This window comes from Aquarana catesbeiana, linkage group LG05 (genome assembly GCF_042186555.1).
Source record: "Aquarana catesbeiana isolate 2022-GZ linkage group LG05, ASM4218655v1, whole genome shotgun sequence".
Lineage (NCBI taxonomy): Eukaryota > Metazoa > Chordata > Amphibia > Anura > Ranidae > Aquarana > Aquarana catesbeiana.
In genome coordinates, this window is record NC_133328.1 from 512,493,593 (window position 1) to 512,509,291 (window position 15,699).

At 42.4% G+C, this 15,699-nt stretch overlaps 1 protein-coding gene across 1 annotated transcript in view; it reads right to left on the reverse strand.

Annotated features, from left to right (window-relative positions):
- The window catches only part of LOC141146063 (kinesin-like protein KIF20A), a 67,786-nt gene that overhangs the window by 19,112 nt on the left and 32,975 nt on the right, over positions 1-15,699 (reverse strand). The window contains exons 7-10 of the mRNA XM_073632826.1: positions 8,835-8,999; positions 7,011-7,122; positions 2,213-2,284; positions 1,815-1,961 (exon numbers count right to left, since the gene is read on the reverse strand). Coding sequence (XP_073488927.1) covers positions 1,815-1,961; positions 2,213-2,284; positions 7,011-7,122; positions 8,835-8,999 — 496 coding nt within the window. The remainder of the gene's footprint in view (positions 1-1,814; positions 1,962-2,212; positions 2,285-7,010; positions 7,123-8,834; positions 9,000-15,699) is intronic.

Sequence of the window (15,699 nt, forward strand, 5' to 3'; positions counted from 1 at the left end):
GCTGAGGCCTAACCGCAGTAGCTCTTCTGTATCACCTGTAGGCAGGTGCAGTCTTTTTCCACTGCAGGTAGTGCTCTTCCACAGCGACACTGCAGTTGGAGGGGAAGTCAAGAGGTACAGTTCCTCTATGGTTCCCTGTGTCACTGGGGTAAGCATCCAATTGAATGCTGCCACCTCACGTGACTGGCAGCCTTCTTGGGTCAAGCAGAGTCTATTTAAAGTGGATGTAAACTCCAATTTTTTTTTTTTATATCATACTGTAGAGTATAAGATTTCCTATCGTTTGAGCCCTGTCTTGCCACACAGAGTTAATCCATCTGAGCAATCCTCTTATTGTTCAATGAGAGAAACCTTGACAAACTGACAAAAACTTTGGCAAATCCTCCCCCTTGCTATGAGTGACAGGTGATTTACATATCTCGTGCACTAGCCCAAGACACAGGCATGATTTTTTAATTCCCACCCCCACTCCTTTCTTCAGTAGCTCTGCAAGGATTGGCTGTTCCACACCTCAGCATGATTTGGCATGCTGAAGTCATGTGGTTACTTTCCTGTCTTTTCACTGGATGTTAGAGATCATAGCAGAAGTTCAGTGTAAGAAATACACAGGAGAAAATGCATATTGACAAGGGGAGTGTAGAGGTGGTCGAGGAGTCTACTGACATCACTACTCCACCCACCGAGCTCCAGACAAAAGACCCGCCCACAGAATCTACAGTTTTTCAGCTCTCATAACAGAGGGGAGACATTTGACAGGTAAAGATACATGCAGGAGGCATGTATATCCTTATAGATAACCCCTATGGCAGTAGTTTAGAAAGGATGACATTGGGTTTACATCCACTTTAAGGCCCTGGCTCCCTGGTTTTGCATGTATTTGAGAGTTGGTAGATTGGAGACATGTACCGCACCTGTTAGGGACAGAACGAGTGGCAAGGAAATGTTCCTGACGAGGAGGGAAAGCTTAGGGCTCATCACTGCTTTAGACACATGCCTGTTTGGGCATAAGACAGCCAGGCCTCATTTCCCCCTCCCCCCACAGACCGTCAGTTCAGCTGCGTTCTGCCCTCTATACACTGTTGGAACTGACTGTTCCTGGTAAGGCTCCTTCCCACCAGGTTACTTGCGAACGGTCACTGCATTATTTCAAAAGTTCTTCCATTGTACTGGGACTGAGTGGTATTATAGCCGCACTGCACTCCACCTACACCCCTAAGCTGCCTGCCGGGGGGAGACACCAGGAGAGAGAGAGAGCTCAACACACCTTCCCAAACATTTATCTTCTCCCCAGCCATACCTTCTGAGCCTACCTCCCAGGGATTGGCTGAGGTCTGAAAAATAGTTATATCCCAGTAGCTGACCTTCCTACTCTATTTCTGGAAGCTTCTTAAAGAGGCTGGCTGACTACCAGAAAATATGAACAGACCACAACAGAGCCAAAAACTTAATTTAACCAACCTACGGCAGGGTACTACACTTTATTAAACTAGACTAGTCAGGCTACAAGTTAATCAGTGCTGGCAACAGCCAGATTGGTTATTGTTTAGTTGTAGCTGATCCCAAGCACAAAGTCAACAAGCAGAATAGCTTAAAACTAGGCAGCAGTGTGCAGGTGGTGGAGACCACACAACCTGGATTGCCAGGAAGAAGGAACTTGGAAACTAGCCTGACTTCAGGAGGTAACAAATGCATTTTTTGTTTGACAGGAAAGTGTGTGTGTGTGGCTTGGAATTTACTTTAAGCAAGCTTTCAATGCCAAAATAGGAACACATCTTAAAATTTCTTGATGCTGCCACAAGGCATCATGAACTTACTTGGGGTTCTGACAGTGTTTCAGAGCTGCAATACATTTTCCAAGGATGAGCAGAGAATTATTTATGTTTCCTGCTTCTTTCAATCTGTCGCCAACAGTTAGTGTTTTATTGCAGCGCTCAGATCCAGCCAGGTCACACAGTGACATTCTGCACAAGGGGCAAAAGAGGAAAAAAAAAAAAAAAAAAAAAAAAGAAGTACAGTACAATAGGTTATAATTAAGACTGCCTGCACTCCACGCCATTCTGATTCTTTAGGGTGCAACTTCGGTTTATAAGCCCTAAAGATCATTGGCCATTGTGGTTTACCCTACACAAGTCTAAAGTAAAATATGTGAAAAAGTAGCAACAAACATGTCAAGAATCAACAGTGATATACAGTTCACATGCAAAAGACTTACTCTGACACTCCAAGAACACTGGGATCATCACCATTGCTTAATTTTAGGAGCCGAATTGTAAATATACTGTGGCTGGAAAACAAAATAACAAAACAAAAAAGATTAATGCTTCGATAAGAGAAGCAATTTGGGAGGTACTTAAAAATAAATTTCTCCATTCTACCACTGATGCACTAAGATAATTAATGGCAATTTAGTTTTCTTTATGGCCATGTTTATCTTTTATAAAAACGCACATAAAAAAGGAAATCTGATATATAAAGCATTTGGAAGCAAACTAAAACAAGGATTGCCATGCTGCAATTTGCCAAGTAGTTACTAGTAGAAACGGGTTTGTTTTGGTGCTTTTTAATTCAAGCAGAACTTTACTCTCAATCAGAATCAACTAATTTTTATCCCTATGCTGTTAGCATTTGTAAATAAGATATTAGAGTAAATCATATGAAAAGATGCAAAAATACTCTTGCGCACAGGTGTATTGGCTAAAAGGTCCCAAGGGTTCAGGAAGGACTGTGGATTTCGGCCTTGCTGCTCTTAAGGATGGGATTGTCCTAGTGTTAAATGAAAAGAAAGAAAAAGAGCGCACCAGCCTAGTGCATTATCCTTGACAGATTTATTAATTAAAAACAAGATAAAAACTACTCACAAAAGGTCGAAGAAAAAAAAAAAAAAAAAAAAAAAAAAAAAACGCATTGTATATGGCACAGAGGCAAATAGTCCAGTGGTAGCAGTTTTCCAGGTCCCAGGAAGGAGGCGTACGGACTACTGCTGGCTAACGCGTTTCGAAGGTTACCCTTCTTCATCAGAGCCTTAGTAGTGTTGGTCTCCTGCTGGCTTTTATATATGTGTCCATCTAGACAAGACTGGTCAAATTAGTTCTAAGGCTCCTCCCTTGATTAGTGGGCAGTCCTCTGAGAAGGGTGGGTCTTGGCTTTGTCGTCATTATTAAAAGGGCCATGATATATTTATTTATTTTTAATGTTTATTAAAAGAAACTTTTTATGTTTAATATGATTTTAGTTTAATTTATAGTTATATTTCTAGCTCTAGTATTTGATTTTAATTTTTTGTTTTTAATTTTTAATTATAGTTTTTACTTTTTAATTTTTACTTTTTAATTTTTAGTTTATAATTCATATTTAGATTTAGGTATTGGTATGACTATTCCAGTCTGTCTGTTGTGGGATGTTTGCACTCCGGACTATATACATGGCTGCTGACCTAAATCTAACTAACTATTTGCCTCTGTGCCATATACAATGCGATTTTTTCTTCGACCTTTGTGAGTAGTTTTTAATTAATAAATCTGTCAAGGATAATGCACTAGGCTGGTGCGCTCTTTTTCTTTCTTTTCATTAGAGTAAATCATATTTACCCTTTTAAAACTTTTTTGTACATTACTTCCTGGCCTAGGCACATAATGTCCTTTGTCCCAGGAGGCTTCAGAAGGGGGAGAAGGTTCTCTGCCAAGCACACCCTCCTGTCTGGATGCCTGAGTTACAGGCAGAGAGATTCCAGGAAGTAAATGCTACACAATTCATATGCCCCTACTCAAGATGGCCACTGCCAGAAATGGCCTCCAATCGCGTGCAAACCACTTCCATCTGTGGGGCGGCTACACTTGCCTTGGGAAGGGGGTCTTCTCTGGAGCCCCAATGTAGCCACCTGCTCCTAGACAGCACTACAGCTCATGTGCCAACTAGATGGCTACTCTGCCACCAGTCCTTGACAGCAGCGCTGGAAGAGGAAAAAAAAAACAAAAAAACTGACAAATAAGTTACATTAGAAGAAATATATATAATATTGCGTAAAAAAAAAAAAAAATGAATGATTTTGATATATTGAGGTTTGATAGAATGAAACTATAGATATATGTATTCTCTATCTCAAATACCGAGAGGGTGAGGTGCATCATGGCAGATGCAAAGCAATCAGGCCTTCCTGGGGGCCGTATATAGGAAGGGGGGGGGGGGGTGTTTGGGGCATTGGTATTGCTGCAGAAATGGAATGTTTAAAAAAAAAAAAAAAAAAAATTTACATAAACTTTCCAGGTTATGCAAGGTAACAGTTTGGGGCTAAGACAATAGCGCCCTTTTTCAGTCCAAAAGCATAATACCAAAAAAAACATGTATGCACTAGATTCTGAATCAAACATGTTTGGTTCAGAATCTAGTGCATACATATGTGCATTTTCTCTTTTTGGATAACCGGTGCCTTTTCCTGGTATCCTCATGATGTGTGGGGTACTCACTACACCCGATGGCTCGTTCGTTTCAACCATTAAGCCAATTTCTATACTCATGATTACTTAGTGAATGCTAAATGAATTAATTGGTTCCAGATGACTGAATATATGTAGTGAATTTGTATCGTGATGTCATCTATGCTTTCAGTCTGAAGAAGGGCGCTCTATAAATACCAGCAGTGAAGGGTCAACAGAAAAATAGATGCGATTTATTCATTTCAGGTAATAAATGTATCTTTTTTCAAACCCTTTATTTGCAAGCATTCTTCAGCATTGCTGTCAATCTAAAAAGGTGGTGGGTGGAGCAGCCATCTAGTTACTAAAAAAGCAATTGAAAATGCATGCACTGTAAGATACATGTAAGGGATCATGGGATATGCAGCCCCAACATCAGAGAAAAAAAATGCAATTCAGTGGGCGCATGCTGGCTAAGGACAGCTGCAGGTACATTTCAGGAGGAGTTTTTCTACTTTAAGTACCAGCTAGAGTAAGAAAGGTTTAAAACGTTATTTTGGCTGCACTCCGACCCTGTGTCACCAGCACAGAAAGGCGGGGTAATGTCTTGAGAGACGGACAGCTGGAGCCCCCAAACAGCTTTTTATTGCCAAGTGTCTCACTGAGATCATTGCCAACTTCTGTCCTTAGGTCACTAGAACATGAACTGAAAGAAAATCCCCAGTGAGGCCTTGGACAATAAAAACCCAAGAATCCTACCCCACTCTATCCAAAGAGAAATTCTTTAAATGAGAGTAGGCAACCTCAACACTACTGCTGTGGTAAAACTAGTCTCATGAGGCTTTACAAGACTCAGCCACAGGCATGACTCCCAGCAGCAGGGGCATAATGGGATTTGTAGTTTCACCAAAGCGCCAAGATAGCCCATTCCTGCTTTAAACCATTTTGAATGAAATAGTAACAATCTGAACAGACTCGGGGAAAAAAAAAAAATTGCTGTTGATAGCTGCATGAACAATTAGGAGAGAAGCCACAATTAGCTGCAGGATTCGGCAGCCTTCTTTTGCTTTCAATGGGGCTGCTTCATGCAGATAAATCATGGAAACATCTGCTGGGGTTCCCACATCTAATCGGAGGCAAGGTGCATCCGCAAGTATGAATGCACTAGGGAGATTTTCACCTCACTTCCTGTCTTGTGGACTCAGCAGGAATGCAAGATATCCCTTAGACATTTGTCACAGGAACAAGTGTCCCTGTTAGATTTCTTCTCTATTCCTGTTCCGATGGCAACTCCAAATTTTGAATTTACCCTTGCCTTCATTCCTGGTGACATTGGTGATCAGGACAATTAGGTGTGAATCTCCATAACCAAGACAGACAGTAAATACTGGACAGTACCTCCTTCCATGAGATTAGTTCCTAGAAGTCTTTGGTGCTCTGTCTGTCTAAGCTCACATTACATACAATGCAGAACCAGCAGTTTTGCATTCTAAGAGAGGAAGCTGAAAACCCCTCTCAACCTGGAGCCTTAGAGAAAATCTGAGCGTTGACTGACAGGGGTGCAAGGGATAAGGTAAGTAAACATCCTTTTCCTTGGTAATGTAGTATAAAACAAGCATTTAACCCTTGCAGTGCGGGAAGGGGGGGGTGCCCACTGCAAGGGTAGTGCTTTCAAAATTCTCTACAGTTCAGTTTGAGGCCCTATTCACATATTGCGTAGCAAAACAAGTCTTCCTGATACTCAATTTTCAAAGAGCGAATCCCATGCAATTTTGTGCGTCACATAGGACCAGCCCAATAGTTTGAATGGGCTGCCCTATGCGTGTTCATTGCCCAAAGAGAAGCTTCTGCTCCTTTTTGGGCGAAAAGCTTCAAGCCATTTTTAAAAGACGTGGTTTGCTGCACAATTCTGTTGCGCGATAATCACGGCAGAAGCTTAATGTGTTTGGGGTGCCATAATGGGTAATGGCACCTAAACACGTTGTGCAGCGGTTGCCAAGCAATTTGGAATTCCAAATCACGATGTGTGAAGGGATTCTTAAAACAACATTTCAGGCCTCCTGCATATTGAAAGTTGACAACTGCTTTAAAAGCTTTCCCAAAAATTGATGCTGCCATTTTTTTTTTTTTTTTAAATGAGTTAGACTGGAAACAAGCAGATTAGGAAGGTAATAACATCCTCGAGTTGATAACACTGTTGCGTAAACTTATTAGGTAAAACCTAGAGAGAATCAATATGACCGATACTTATGAGAAGTCAGAAACCGCAACCTCCATTTCCCCCTTAAAGTAATTCATAATGGAAAATGGCAAGACTCCCACTGCTGACCCTTTCCGACACTACTTGGTGCCTGACTACTTAGAATAAAACCCCAAAATATGCAAAGAGTGTTTTTGGAATTCAGATGCTGCATACTTAATTCAGGTCAGTTACTCAGATACTGAAGTTAGAAACCAATCAGTATTTCCAGAAGGTAGCCAGCCGTCACATTTCAGAGGTTTTACCTCACTTCTTACAAGTGCCTTAATATGATGGGGATTGAATAGAAGCTATATTCAATGCTAAATCACTGAATATGAAAACTAAACAAATCTTACCTTCTACTAGACTGCTGGTTCATTTTAGTAGATGCCAGGCTCCGATTTTTGTTCCCAATTTGCAGTATCTTACATGCCTCCTCTGTACTGGTGATATTGAGCCACTTTAGATCTTAAAAAAATATACATATATAAAACACACTTAAGTGTTACTAAACCCAGGATCCTGCATTCAATATGTTTGGTCTCCCACAGTACATGGAAATGCATTTTTATTTAGTAAACTGCTAAATACCTTTTTTCAGCATCAGTATATAGCAGTCTTGTGACTTTATGTGTCTGAGCACTGTTTAAAGCTTGTAGGAGGAGTTGTCATTCTCCTCTGTCTGTCCTATGAGGCTGCATGACCCCTGACTGTCTGGACAGTGCAGATTGGCCTTGTGCTGATCACATGCACCCTCCCCCCCAAAAAACTAAGAAAAACACCTCTAGCAATACACAACAAAACTGAGCATGTGCAAAGTGCTTCCTAGGGCTCTGTTCTATCAGCAGATGGATTGAGGACAATAAAAGGGGAGGATCAGAGAAGACCATATCAAACAGCCTTCAAACAATGTGGAGAATTAACTCTTAGGTTCCACAGTGAGTATAACAAGCATGCTTTACTGTGGATACAGACAGATTTTACAGTTGTGGGTTTAGTAACACCAACTCCTCAGATTTTACTTAGTAGCAGCCCATCCATAAGGGGTGCATGGATTCCAATAGAGGTTCCTCCCCCCCCCCCCCCCCCCAAGCACGCGATTAGAGCCAGAGGCTCTAATAGGCTTCAGACAGAAGGGTGAGCTTGGGGCTCAAAGCACTGCGCCCCGAGCACACCCACTTGTGTGACAATAGCAAATGAATATTCACCATTTCCACACTGATTCTCCTCCAGACAATCAGGAAGCGGGTCCTGAGACCTGTCACCCGATTGGCTGAAAGGACAGGCAATCCTATTGGATGCCTAGGACGACGAGGGAGGAGACACATGGCGGAAGCCGGCGTGATGCAGAGGAGGAGGAGACGCAATGGAAGGTGCTGCCCATCTGCAACCTAGATGTGGGCAAGTGCAGGGCTATATGACCTACTGATCGATCGTGTGTGTGTGTGTGTGTGCCCAAGATGTGCAGTTGAGGTGCCGACCAAGGGGCGGGGGTTGTTTCCTGCCACGCCTTTCCTCTGAAGTCCAATTCGCATTCAGATTACTCTTCAGAGGCTACTGACAGGCTGCGGGGAAGTGATGAGATGCCTCTTCACCACCTGTTTTAACCCAATTTCTGCTGACAAAACGCACCACAATTGCATGCATAGCACTTCCTCATTTGCTAGAGTATGAGGCATTTAGTGGGCTTGATGCTTGCCAATTTGCTACATGTTGGGTAAACTTTTCCATGGACGCAAAGCAGCACGACTGACATGCAAACACCCCCATGCCCATCTGCTGCTTATTGCAGCTTAAGAGGGTAGTTGGCGGGCAGTAGAAATGCAGCTCATTCGTGCATTTTTGCCACCCCCAACGTCTAAATTAAGCCTTCAAGTAAAATGAAAGTAGGCTAAAGTGTAAAGTATGCACATTCTCAGGTTACTTCTCACTACCTGCCATGAAGAAAACAAAAACCCAAAAAGAAAATATATAATTATTTTATATGCGACACTCTAAAATTTTACTAAAACATGAACACTAGAATCTGACAAAAAAAAAACATTTGTATTATGCTAAACAATTATAGGCTGTGACTCTGCTGGCACTATACAACTCGTAATTGACCATGTCTCATTTGAATACCTTAATGTAACTTCTGGTAAAAAAAAAAAAAAAAAAAAAAAAAAAGTTAGGATTACCTTTGACATAAGAAATGCCAGCTTGGTCATCACATATTTTCAAGGCTGCCCTCTTTTGGTTTTTTGATGTAGGGAACTGATCTAGCAAGTCATAGACATACTCATTGTAGATTTCAAAGAACGATACCCACGCAGAGAACTGATGAAGATTTTCCCCTTCTCCAGCTAGAGAAATAAAAACCACAACTTTATTGTACCCTGCATTGAAGACCATGTTCTTTAACAATGTTTTAGACTAGAATATCTACTGTGCTTAAGTAAATAAAAATCTGAATTTTAAAAGATGCTGGCTGTCAAGATAGAAACTTGGTCTTGCTTTCCGAGTCAAAGAGCGCAAAAAAAAAAAAAAAAAAAAAAAAAAAAAAAAGAAGTGCAATAAACCAAGACTGTACTCCTGAATTGCATTTTTTTCCTGATTCCCCAGTAACAAACAGCAGAAACAACTGAGACACAGTAAATGGAGCCCAACACCAAGATAAAAAGTGGATACAAATGAAGTGTGGAAATAGTTGGGCTCCATTTACGGTTTAATACTTTTCTTTTTTTTTTTGTTTCACAAAAGTTATACTTTTCAATGATATACACCTTCATATACCGGTACTCAGATTTATTCACTTTTAGAGCATTGTAGCCCAAATGGTTCTCTTTTTGACCACTTGTTTCCTTTTCTCTAGGGATCATTGTGTGCGTTCGGCTTTCCTGCGGGCCCCTTCCTCGGCTCCCGGGATAAACATTTCTAGCAGGCACCAGTTTTCAGGTTCACATGGTCTAGACTTAATTGATATGCAAGTACTTAGGGATGAGTTCATTTCTCTACATACATACATACATACATACTATATATATAGTCTCCCTTGTGTTTGGGTGTAACATCTGAACATATTGTTTGTTTATGCTTTTTTACAGACATTGGTGCACTCGCCCCTGATGTGGTAGGAAACCACGAAACGTGCATCGGGTCAATTTTGATGCACCATTTTCTTTTTAGATGGTTTTATTTCATCCAATCCCAAGCTACCCCACCATGTTGCTTTTAAAGCAATTCTTTACTATGGACAATTGTCTGATACCTCAATATGCCATCTCCAAGTTGCTATGATTGTTTTTGTGAATATCTGGTCAATATGCGATTGTAATGCTTATTTACCATGTATGTACTCATATTGCCATGTAATGTTTAATGAATAAAACACGTCTTGTTACATTGACTCATCTTTTAGCCATGCTAGGTCTACCCCATTTAAAGCCCCAAACACTCTTTTTCTTGCATATAGATAGGGATGGAGGTGTGCGATTCCACACACCTAATTTAAAGTCCCAAACCCTCCTTTCTTTGTTTCCATAAATACATTTTTTCCCCTGGCAAAAATATGTGAATTATTTTTTTCAAAAATTGTGATTGTAGCCTTTAACATTAAATCCCAGCACAAACTGCACCCATTGGGAAAATAAAAAGCCTGACCCAAGACATGTAGGCTGCTCCAACAAGAGGAGGGCAAGCATGCCCATAGCTGACATGTCCTTGGGTTCCCCCAAAAGAACACATTACAAACAGGTTTATAGTTACCTGCTCCTGGCTCCTCTCTAGAAGTGCCCCGACAGGAAGTCTATGGGTGAACCCGTGTGGGCATGCTTCTATAGACACAGGCAGTGGTACTTTGCTCTGCCCCCTGCTGCAGATGGGCACAGCACTGGATCAAATGAGGCCTCAGGTAAAGAAAGAACAGGGGGAGGGGGATACCGATGCCTACATTTTTTTCCATAATGTAAGAAATGCATTAGGGTAAAGGCTTTAAAACAATGTTAAGTGGTCAGTTTGTGCAAGAAAAAAAAAAAAAAAAAGGTGTCCTTTTCAAAGTGGTGGAAAAGCAAGAAAGACAGACAGAGGTGGGCAAGGATGGATAAGAAGGGTGGAGGGAGGGGGTTCCTGGGGCGGGCATGTTATATTGGGAAGCCACTAGTGGCAGCAAAAGTCTGGTGCACATTATGATTCATGCAGCATGGAATCAAAAAGTCACCAGGGAGAAATCAATTTAGGGCTGCCAAATTTTGGTATATTTGGGACACAATCATGTAGGGTGGTGTCAATCTTGCCATGAACCATGGCTCATGCAACTCAATTTTTTACTTCAAGCAGAGTGGGTTTTCCAGGCAGCTACCACTGTCTGCTTAGCAGCACTTATACTTTCTAAAAAGCTTAAAATTGAGCATCGGTAATGTCTAAAGGTCACAGATTCTGGTTAAAGCAGGTTCCGGAGCAAAAAAGATTTGTCCAACACCGGTGAGATCAAAACCTTGCAGCCCTGAAAGCACTCTAAAAAGAACAGACAGAAATGCATGCTGGAACCAGGTACCAGTAGTAGGAGACCATCACGTATGAGGCCTCTAGCATGGCAACATTTAAAGAGCAGGACTTGTTTGCCAGCCACATAGAAGCCCAATCATCTGGTTCAACAGTGACACCAAGGTCAAATTCCCACTTGTTAACATTGGATGGATGTGGAGCTTGAAAGTGGAGCTTGAAAAGCTCTTTACAGGGGGGGGGGCTAATCAAGAAGAAAAGACTACTTTCAAATGAAACCTGATAAACATTGAAAGTGCTGACAGTGTTGGAAAAAGGAGAATCCTGTCAGGGCCTGCTAATCTATTCAATCTAGTTAAAGATCAACCCAGATGCAGGAGGAGGCTGGAGAGGTACACAACCTGGGTAAAACAAGGGGTTCCGTGTGAAAGATGACAGAGCAGTGAGGTGGGAAGACAACCTTCCTGCTGTTTAACGCAATCCCAAAGTGTGAGAATGTGAGGTGACTAGGTTTGCAATGAATCTACACTCTTTCAGGGCCAACCAAAAGGAATCTCGTAATTGCCAATGTGTTGCAACGTGTCCCTTTCAGACTTGCCCACAGAGTGATTACTGTTACAAGCCATTTATTCAGTTGGACCATCTGAGCTTAATGGTAATATTTCATATATGGGAGCCCCAGAAAGCCTTGTGTTTTAGGCAAATAAATGGTGGGCCTAGGAAGTCGAGTGATTCCTTCCCCAGGTCAACTAAAAAAATTTGTTGTTGGAAGGTTACACATAATGAAGGGGTGGATTGACTGGTAGGACATAAAAAAGGAAGAAAAAATAAAAAACAAACACACACACACACACACAAACACACACACTTTGGGGAGCAGGATCATTTTAACCACAGTGATTTTACCCAACCGCATAATATGTAAAGGTGACCAGTGAGCTATCAAGGAGGTTAGTTTGGGGAAAAAGGTCATTTAACACAACTTTTCATTTTCCTAGTTGAGAGCTTTACAACAGAACAGGCCTTTTTCTTCTTATTAACTAGCCCCAAATAACCAGATTTTATTGTGCAGGGTGAAGACTTTTCAGGATGCCCTCTGTCATTTTCCCATTGACTTAAGAATTTACCCAATCGAAATCCCATATACAATGTAGCTTCTATGGTCACCTACAGTATTATACATGCAGAGTATTAATATGACTGATATTTAAAGTAGCATTTAAGGAACTGCTAAATACATGTGAACTTTCATCTGTCAGTTAGCTTTAAACTCATAAACCTGCCATTAACTGTTAGGGAAAGCTCCATTTCCAACTTGATATATTCCTTTGTTGCTCCTTTCTCCATCTTGATCGGCATAAACTACTTATCCCAAAAAGTCAGGATCTTCATCACAACCAGAGCTCTCAATGTACAGAATGAAACCTGACACTCAAGCCTTGTTTTTTGCAGTCATCAGATTGTGTGTAGGTAGAAGATTAGGCATCCACTAATGCATGCAATTACAGGAGCACAAGAGTGACACAACATGAACATTAGGGATGAGCCAAAACCCCCCCCGGTTCGGACCAGAACCTGCGAACAGACCAAAAATTTGCATGAACGTTAGAACCCCATCGATGCCTATGTGATTTGAACGTTTGAAATCAAAAGTGCTCATTTTAAAGGCTAATTTGCATGGCATTGTCCTAAAAGGGGTTTGGGGAACCGGGTCCTGCCCCAGGGGACATGTATCAATGCAAAAAAAAAAAAAAAAACTTTTCGGGAGCAGTGATTTTAACCACTTCCCGCCCGCCCTATAGCGGATTGACGTCCTGGAAGTGGTTGTGTTATCCTGACTGGACGTCATATGACGTCCAGCAGGATAACATGCCGCAGCGCGCCCCCGGGGGCGCGCATCGCGGCGATCGGTGGAGCGGTGTGTCAGTCTGACACACCGCTACACTGATCTTGGTAAAAAGCCTCCGGCGGAGGCTCTTTACCACGTGAGCAGCCGTGTCCAATCACGGCTGATCACGCTGTCAATAGGAAGAGCCGTTGATCGGCTCTTCCTCACTCGCGTCTGACAGACGCAAGTAGAGGAGAGCCGATCGGCGGCTCTCCTGGCAGGGGGGGGGGTCTGCGCTGATTGTTTATCAGCGCAGCCCCCCCTCAGATCACCCCACTGGACTACCAGGGAAGGGGCAACGTGGATGGCCAGGTATGTACCCCATGGCCATCCACATGTGCCCAATCTGTGCCAATCAGTGCCCACAAATGGGCACTGATTGGCACTATTATGTCCATGATATGCCCAGATCTGCCCAGCAATGCTCTATCAGTGCCACCTGTCATTGCCCATCAGTGCCACCTGTCAGTGCCCATCAGTGCCCATCAGTGCCACACATACGTACCCATCAGTACCACCCATATATACCAATCAATGCCACCTACGAGTGCCCATCAGTGCCGCCTATGTGCCCATCGGTGCCACCTATGAGTGCCCATCAGTGCCGCATACCAGTGCCACCTATCAGTGCCCATCATCAGTGCCACCTCATCGGTGCCCATCATCAGTGCCGCCGTATCAGTGCCCATCTGTGCTGCCGTATCAGTGCCCATCTGTGCCGCCGTATCAGTGCCCATTATTGAAGAAGAAAACGTACTTATTTACAAAAAAATTTAACAGAAACAAAGAAAAACTTGTTTTTTTTCGAAATTTTCTGTCTTTTTTTGTTGCGCAAAAAATAAAAACCGCAGAGGTGATCAAATACCACCAAAAGAAAGCTCTATTTGTGGGAACAAAATGATAAAAAATTTGTTTGGGTACAGTGTAGCATGACCACGCAATTGTCAAATTGCAACAGCGCTGAAAGGTGAAAATTGGGCTGGGCGGGAAGGTGTCTAAGTGCCTGGTATTGAAGTGGTTAATGATGCTTAAAGTAAAAGAAAAAAAAAAAAAGTGAAATATTCCTTTAAATATCGTACCTGGGGGGTGTCTATAGTATGCCTGTAAAGTGGCACGTGTTTCCCGTGCTTAGAGCAGAACAATGTAATTTTTAAAAGGAAACAGTCATTTAAAGCTGCTTGCGATATTAATGTAATGTCGGGTCCTGGCAATATGGATGAAAAATCAGTGAGACAAATGGCATGGGTACCCCCCAGTCCATTACCAGGCCCTTTGGGTCTTGTATGGATATTAAGGGGAACCCTGCACCCAAATTAAAAAAGGAAAGGTGTGGGGGCCCCAGGCCCTATATACACTCTGAACAGCAGTATACAGGCAGTGCAAACAAAACTGGGACTGTAGGTTTGTTGTCAAGTAGAATCTGTTTGTAATTTTGAACTGGTACATTTTTAACGTGTTTACCTCCAGCCAAAAAATCTATTTTAAGCTTTTTGGAAAACATAGGGAAGGGTTATCACCCCTGTGACATTTGTTTTGCTGTCTGTGCACCTCTTCAGAAGATTTCACCTCACTTTGTCCCAATGACAAATGTTTTTTTGAAAATGTGGGTTTTTTTGTGAAACAAGGATTGGTGATAAAGCATCAGTGGAGAAAAGTTTTTCCCATATTAACTCTTACAGGAGAGAATTTCCCTTCCTAGGGGTAGACTTCATCTCACTTCCTGTTGTCTCCTTCCGTTTGCAAGTAGGAGTCGTTTGTAAGTTGGATGTTTGAATGTAGGGGCCTGCCCTATATACTCAGCAGAAATTTGGGCCTTAGGTGTTGTTGTGGCTACAACACTGTAAGCCCTCACAGGGCCCTGCTGTGAAATATTAGATCAAGAATTGTAATTACATGCCCCTGTTGAACAGGGGCAGAAAAATTGGGCCTTTGGTGGTGGTGCCACAACACTAAGTCCTCACAGATACTCTTGATGGGCGCAGAAACGGGCCCTGCTGTGAAATATTAGATCAAGAATTCTAATTACATGTCCCTGTTGAACAGGGGCTGAAAAATTGGGCCTTAGGCACTGGTGCCACAACACTGGAACCCCTCACAGATACTCTAGTTGGAGCGCAGGAACTAGCCCTGCTGTAAAGAACTGCATCAAATTGTAATTACATGCCCCTGTTAAACAGGGGCTGAAAAATTGAGCCTTAGGCACTGGTGGCGGGACTGGCGGCACCCAGAACCAAAAATGTTCTTACAAGCTATCATGATCATTGAGGAAGAGGATAATTACTCAGTATAACAGGATAGTCACTCAGCATCAGCAGTCTTTGAAGGGATCTGACATTTCAAAAAATGTTATTCGGTTACATCAGCATCAGGTGCTTGGTAGCTGGTGGTGATCCAAGACTGATTCATTTTTATGAAGGTCAGTCGATCGACCGAGGTGGACAGATGCACCCTGTGATCGGTTACAAAGCCTCCAGCAGCGCTGAATGTGTGTTCCGAGAGAACACTGGATGCAGGACAGGCCAGTAGCTCAATTGCATACTGTGCAAGCTCTGGCCAGTGATCCATCCTCAAGACCCAGTAACCCAGAGGATTTTTGGTGGGAAAGGTATCCAAGTCAGATCTTGCCCCTAGTTATTCCTGCACCATGTAAAACAGACGCTGGCGATGGTTGCTGG